The 7,831-nt window shown below is 35.3% G+C and overlaps 1 protein-coding gene across 1 annotated transcript; it reads right to left on the reverse strand.

The window, feature by feature from the left end:
* Positions 1 to 243: 243 nt before the first annotated feature.
* On the reverse strand, positions 244 to 2,187 carry LOC132698432 (uncharacterized). The gene is made up of 5 exons (XM_060664478.1): positions 2,089 to 2,187; positions 1,761 to 2,022; positions 1,435 to 1,706; positions 1,202 to 1,236; positions 244 to 582 (listed from the first exon to the last, which is right to left on the reverse strand). The coding sequence occupies exons 1-5, from the start codon at positions 2,143 to 2,145 to the stop codon at positions 411 to 413; spliced, it is 798 nt and encodes a 265-aa protein (XP_060520461.1). The 5' UTR covers positions 2,146 to 2,187; the 3' UTR covers positions 244 to 410.
* Positions 2,188 to 7,831: the final 5,644 nt, after the last annotated feature.

Raw genomic sequence — 7,831 nt, forward strand, 5'->3', positions numbered from 1 at the left:
GTCTGACCGTTTCTGAAGTAGGGAATGGTTAGTTATTGTTGCCTTGTAGCTTTGATGTACATCCCTTCCCATGTCGTATTTTATTTTTTTTTTGAAACACTGTTGGACAATTACGTTGTAAATTATTTTGTGTTCCTAACTTTGTTAAGAATGGAACTTACACTATTATTACGTTTGTCAATATGGTTGTGCAGTAAAAGTGGCTAAAAATCGGATATAAGATCAATTTATTTACTATACTAAATCATACTAATTAAATAATTAAACAAATAAATAGTAATAACTTAAATTTGTTGAATCAGCTTCGCTTTTTTATACATTCAATGAGTAACAAAAAATAGGTTGCACACATTCTGAAATCTCCTTTGAAGTACGTAATTCTATTGTTTAGCAATAAACAAAATTGCCTACTAATAATAAATGTTTTGGTTTCTATTGTTTAAAGCTACAGGTGTGCTGCTTTGTGTCCTGCTCGGAATTGCGGGCCCATACGATATGCTGGGGTAAAATAAGTCCGGTTCTCGTATTTGTGGTTTATCTTCTATTCTCGGCATATGAGCTCTAGGTATCGTGTTTTGTTCGCTGAAATAAAATGTTTTGTATGCTGCGTAAGTAAAGTAATGCGACGTAGCTCACTGTTATGCAGTTAGGTTCCTTATAAAAATCGACAAACCAAAAGAGGTCGGTAGCCAATCTAGCTTGTAACTAGAGGAAGATGGGTACCCTGTGGCATTTGTTCAGATAGCCTGAAATTATTATGCCTGGATCTAATAACCACATAGTTAACTATGCATGAATTAGATATTTTAACATGCACTTAAAATATTTATCATCCTAATTTTGATTTCAGCGATACTTTGTTTGGAAATATCCGATAATGGAAAACAATAAATCAAGCAAATCTGGGTACTATCTGGAATAAGGGGATTATGGATATTTATAACGAATTGGTATATTTATTAAAAGCTATCTATCTAATAAACACTTAAATATAGTAAACTCGATTTGGGTTCCACACAAACGAATTATTTTAATTTTTTTGTGTTGTTTTATAATAGAAATGCTTTATTTCTATTTTGGTTTCGTTTAACGTTTAATGGCTTGGTTTATTGAAATTAAGGGTATCGGGTAAAACATTGAAGCGTAGCAATGAGCTATCCGATCTGATGAATGCTAGAATGCTAGTTTTATAAATACTTACTATGCTAGTATGCGGGGCATGTGAGTGTTAAACACCTGAAAAACGTCAAAAGACTATTAGAATTTCATACTATACTTTGGTAACATATGTGAGATTATTATGAAACAAGTTCAACAGCTAGAAATGCAACTCGTTTTACTTCGAGGATTGAAAAGAAGAAGGATCTTCAAATCAAATATTTAGAATTTGCTATTAGATAATTATCGGAAGTAAAGTCACAGAAAATTAATTACCCTGGCTGCAGCTATTATGGTCGCTATTGATAGAACGACGTTCAGCGCCAACAAGACGAAACCTCTGGCGACTAACGTCATAACGATGCCAATCGCCAGCTGACAATCGATGGGCGTGCCTTCTAATGGTGTCAAATATAACTGAAAATCACACGACGAAAAATCTCTTCCCAATAAACCAGCAAATATCAAATCCAAAATCGATATTAGAAGAATCAGAATACCCAGGAGAAGTAATACGTGTGCTTGGCGGGTTTTATTCCATCGTATAGCTGTAAATTCAAGTTCGTGTTAATGGAGACGTTAAGAAAAAATGAAATGCATACCTGAATAGGCGTCTATGCTGGCGGCCACCCAAACAGCGCTGAGAATAAGATAGATCCACATGAATACATGGAAGTCTTGGGATTCTAAGACGCGGCCTTCATTGTCTTTCGCTCCACCTATGAATCGGTCGTAGATGATCCTGTTTAGGTACTCGTGAAATTCCGAGTACTCGGTGTCCATATTCCAGGTCATTTTTTTAGGGGTATGGTAGTAAAAAAAAATAGATATGGTACTCAGGATAATCCATGTCAGTCCTTGGAACTAGAAATTAAAATAATTGACTCGAATTATTGTTTTCATATTTACAATGGCGAGAAAGGCACTTACTATCCCTAGTATTGATACAAATTTACCGAACACTTTTGTATCGCCGGTCAGGTACATTCCGTTGGAATAATTTAGACGCGACGTCCGAGTGCCGATGTCGTATCGATGAACTGATAAACCACTTGTTTTACAAATTTTTACGCATACGCGCAATAATCTGGATTAAAGAATCGTTATCTATTGTCTTTCGATCGATAACAATAATTTTCGATATGAGAAAATAAACACTGAGCTCACCTATACTACTAAATAATTTGTTAAAAATGAATAAGGAGATAAAAATAACCGTTACGCAGCAAGTTCAGATCTTTTAGTTCAAGGCGATTGCAATAAACAAATTTCGTAACCTACTGTACCGAGGAGAAACAATTATTGGTTTTGGATAACTACAAAAAGTCGTGTATCGCATTCCAGGTTTAGAATTAAAAAAAATCTAGCAGTCATGAAATTTGTTGTTTACACTACTTGGCCATCCAGATCACCCGATTTATAACCTTTGAATTTTACAGTCTGAGGCTGTATAAAAGAAGCAGTGTACTTTTTTAGGCTTGTACATATTAGAGAGGAATTATTATATTGTGCTGATGGTGTGTTTACTATTTTAAATCCAGACAGATATCGAAGGTTCATCACGAAAACATAATTTCCTTTCATTGTGTATTTTTTCACTGCTATATTCAATTTTTCTGATTATATTATATGCTAGTTGAACTGAATTTTTGCGGTTTGCCTTGTTTATTTCTTAAAACAAAAATATTTTTTCACGTTAGCTTTGTTTCCTACGGATCCGAGCCACTCCGGACATTACCGGGATATTACCGCACAAGTTTGTGAGCAATCGGATGTTTTCGGAGATATTACCGCACGGTTTGAATTTTAACGTTTGTCAATGAAATGTACCCAAAAATTAACGTTGGCAGAAAAAGTATGACATGCAACACGTTTGGTTAATTTTTTAAATCACTCGTTTACCACACTTGTTGCATAATACATAGTATCAGCCAAACATGGAAAATATGGAGTAACAAGAACACCGGTAAACATAAATAAATAAATGATGTTTTTTTTCTCGCAAATTTTGGACTCCATTCAAGCTGTAAATTAACTCTCACCATCTGTTTGAAACGGACGATTATTGTGTTTCTGTTTACCAAACAGACGATTACCACTAGGTAATACTATATTATGCAACAAGTGCGATAAACGGCATTTGACTCACGAGTTAATTTGACACGAGCGGAGCGAGTGTTTAATAATCGAGTGAGTTAAAAGCACTGAGAGAACAAGAACATTTCCAGTTGCCTTGAGCTAGACAATAGATGAGCAATAGCATTTTGTGTACAAGCTGAGATGTGTTTTTCAAAGCGAAGTTTTGCGTTTAAAAGAAACTCCCTTTTTTTGTTTCGTTTTCTAATGGCATAATAATATTGCCTATCGTAATGAATACTTCAGAACCAAGACCGGACGACCGGAAAAAATTAGCATAGATTTTCGCAGGTTTAAGAACAAATTCTGTTAATTCGTTCAAGGTCACTGTTGATATTTCGGCAGTCAAGATATAAGTGGAAGGGGTCAAAAACACGGTAGAGCTGCTTGTCCTTAGCATATGGCTGTATTTTACAATACTCGACGAAATCTAAGAATTTTGTTGTGAAAATAATAAAAAAAAAAAAACTAAAATCCAGCCTTGTGGAACTCCATTTCTTATATCTAGGCACGCAGAGTCGACCCTGTTGAAGACCGCCTTTTGCTTTCTCCCCTTTAAGTAGTTTTTTATTAAATTCAAGCTGTCTCCGCAAAACCCAGATATTTAAGAGTGGTAAACAGAATATTGTGACTAATTGTACCAAAAGCCCTAGAGCTCAGTAGGACAACACACTTGCCTTTGTCAATCCCTCGATTGATGTCATCTGTCACATTAGGAAGAGTTTTGTCAATTAGTTCTCTTTTTCAACATAATTCACTATTTGAATTTTTAGAACACATTCTATAATCTTAGATAATATTGACCGAATTAAAATCGGTCTTAGATTACTAAATGATTGCTGGTAGTCAATTTTAGAAAGAGGAATAATATAAGTTATTTTGCAAATAGAGGAAAACACCAAATGAGCGACGCACAAATTTACAAGATGACAGATATACTTAAATATAAAAGAGCAATAGAAAATGATAAAGTTAGCTGTTGTTTTAATTTGAGTGAGAGATTGTGCAATTTGCAATTCTAACACCACAGCAAACTGAAATTTGTCTTATGGGTACCAAGGGTTCTTATAGTAATGTCGAATGGTAATGTCGATTTTGATATTGGAATTGAGTTAATGAAAGCCTTGTTTATTAAATCTGGATCAGACAGTTGGTCAGAAATCCTTTTTTCAGTGTTTTTTGATTTGTTTATGATGCTTAATTTTTTTTTAAGATTTACAAAATACTTAGATTTTTTCATCGTTTATAGAATGTTCTATATATGTCCCGATGGTAAAATTTGTTGATTTGTTTAATTTTATTTTTACCCGAAGGCATTAACGTCATAGTATGAGACTAAAGTTTCATTTATTATGTTTTTTTTTATATAATGATCTACCCTCCACGATCGCGACCTACTTTATCTATATGTAAAAATAATTGTTAGGAATTTTAACCATATAAGTAGATATATGCGGTTTTAAATTAGTTTCAGAAACTCCTACTATACCGTAAGCTTCCTCCAGGATAAGGTCCCTAAACTTGTCAATATGTAACGGTAATGAAGGTATATTAAGATGAGATAGTTTTGGTTCGTGGCAATTGCCAGTAGGGTAAACGAAAACACAGGAATTGTCCTATTCGAAGTTGATATTGAGAACTTTAATTAATTCTACATCGAACGATCCGAATGGTCAGTTCCAGAGTTCCTTAACTTCTGGGAGGTAAACAAAAACATGCCCGACTAGGTCAATATAAAAGCGGACTAGAAAAAAAAAAAGTAGAATTAACTTATACATTATAAAATATACAGGGTGTTGTATTTTTTAAGGTTTTGAATGTTTGATTGCATCTTGGGTTGGCAACTTCTGAACATCATTTAAGCAATAATTCAATTTTCAATACCAATTTCGAAGGGATGGCAACAATAAACTAAAACTGTAATTAAGACACGCATGGAGCTATTGAAATTAGGTACAGAAAAACCTGAAGGAAACCACTATGAATGCAATAAGTCAATTTTTAAGACCAGTTTTGAAATAATATAAGATATTGATTAAGATATCTACGGAATTATTAAAATGAGGTATAGGAAAACCTGAAAGAACCCACAATGAATCCAATATCAAATCAAATCAATCAATAATATAAGACATTAATCAAAATATCTAAGGGACTATTAAAATTAGGTATAAGGAAACCTTAAGTAAAATAATATGTATACCAGTATTTAATAATGGGTGTTTTTTTTCGATGTATAGAACTTTAAGTTGGCATTACTGTTCAAGATGGCGACCGATTTAACAGCTATCAACAGCGATTTAGCAGCTGTTATTCTCAGTTTGATTTGGCAATTCATCATGAATAGACTCACGCCTGAACAACGCTTGCAAATAGCGCAATTTTATTTCGAAAATAATGGTTCTGTGCAGAATACGTATCGCGCACTACGTCCATTTTATCGTCGACAAAATCGTCTATCAGAGCAGTTAATTCGATTAACCATGGAACGTGTTCGCACCCCCAGAGACGCCGTACGGTGCGTACAGAAGAAGCTGTTGCATTGAAGCATCCGCCATCGAGCACAGGAATTGGATCTGTGTCCATCCACTTTATGGAAGATTTTGCGGAAGGATCTTGGCTTACGTACTTACAAAATCCAACTCGTGCAAGAATTGATCATCAAGTAAGGCGTAGATTCGTCGAATGGGCCCAAAACGAGATTGCCGTTGTTCCCGATTTTCATAAGCGAATTTTGTTTAGCGGTTGGTTGAATGGCTACGTCAACAAACAAAACTGCAGCATTTGGAGCGAAGCTAATCAAGTGTATGTCGAAACACCGTTACATCCAGAAAAACTGACTGTTTGGTGCGCTTTATGGGCTAGTGGAATCATTGGTTCGTACTTCTTCAAAAACGATGGTGGCCAGAACGTTACAGTCAATGGTGATCGGTATAGAGCTATGATTACTAACTCTTTCATTCCTGAATTGAATAACCATGATGTCCAGTACATGTGGTTTCAACAAGACGGCGCAACATGCCACACAGCTCGTGCCATAATCGATTTATTGAAATACACGTTTGGTGACCGCCTAATTTCACGTTTTGGACCTGTGAATTGGCCTCCAAGATCTTGTGATTTAACACCGGTAGACTACTTTCTGTGGAGCTATGTAAAGTCATTGGTCTATGCGCATAAGCCACAAACGCTTGACCATTTGGAAGACAACATTCGCCGTGTTATTGCCGATATACGGCAACAAATGTTGGAAAAATTCATCGAAAATTGGACGTCCAGATTGGACTACATCCGCGCCAGCCGTGGCGGTCATATGCCAGAAATCATATTTAAAATGTAATGCCATAAGATTATCTTTCGGATAAATAAAATTTATGTCAATCGAATAATCCATCGTTGTTTTATTGCAATTTAAAATTCTATACATCGAAAAAAAACACCCCTTATAAGGAAGGTAGGTGCTGTGAGAGACTTATTAGTTACCATATGTAATATAGCTGTATTTATATCTAAAATATTTCGCTAAAATAAACTCTTATGAAGATATCAAAGATAATTTGTAATTTTTATTTAACAGCTTGCCTATGAACCGCAAGAATATCGATCTGGGCCCGGCGAAGGTAATAAGGAAAAATTGTCAGAAAAGGAAATGAGGCATCGCGCCTGCCGTTAGACAACCAACAAATGAGGGCTCTACAACGCCATATCGCGGGGGTGTTAAAATTAACGGGGCCTAATTTGTTATACGATTTTGTTAATGGCGCCCCCTGTTGTGACGCTCGTAGCATATTAATTAATAACGAAACCCGCAAAGGAAAAAGTTGACGTGCAACGGGGTCGAACCGAGCATCTCCAAATTCTTTTGTCGTTAACAAGTTATTTAATTTTGGGAAATTGGGTTATTAATGGGCCGTGTTCGAACGTTCGTCGTGGGTAACGATTTTTTGTGCTTTCGGAACCATTGATTAAAATGCCACCGCGAAATGAACGATGGAAATGTCTGCTTGCTCGAGAATTTTGTTGCACAAAAACCCGTAATGACGCGTTTCTTTGTAGCGTAAAATTTAATAATGCACACGCTGACCAGTAAACAAAAAAGCACCACTATTGGCGAAATTTAAATATTCGGACATTTTTGAAGTTTGTTGCCCGTTGTTTCAAATATTTGAATGTTTAGCGCAAATAAAAATCCCGAATTGTTTTGATACCTCGCTGAATCACAACAGAGCGGCATGCCTATTGGATTAAGACCATTATTTGATTTTTATTTTTTGGAACGCAAAATATTCTTTTCGATTTGCAAAACATTTTATTTAGCTGGTTATTATCATTTAAATAATAATGTGAGCTGTAGTTAACAACAAAATAAAAGGAATACTCACAATAAAACTGAGCACATATTTGAACCGAGCTTGGCATATGGACAAAGCATAAATATCTTATTTTTTGGCGTCACCACCAATATTCCCTCGATTGTTCCAACCTTGAAATTTTTTATAGTTGCCAGTGGGGTTTGGCCATTGGAAAATTTCCAAAG

The sequence above is a fragment of the Cylas formicarius genome, unplaced genomic scaffold (assembly GCF_029955315.1).
Source record: "Cylas formicarius isolate icCylForm1 unplaced genomic scaffold, icCylForm1.1 PGA_scaffold_2__14_contigs__length_35257938, whole genome shotgun sequence".
Lineage (NCBI taxonomy): Eukaryota > Metazoa > Arthropoda > Insecta > Coleoptera > Brentidae > Cylas > Cylas formicarius.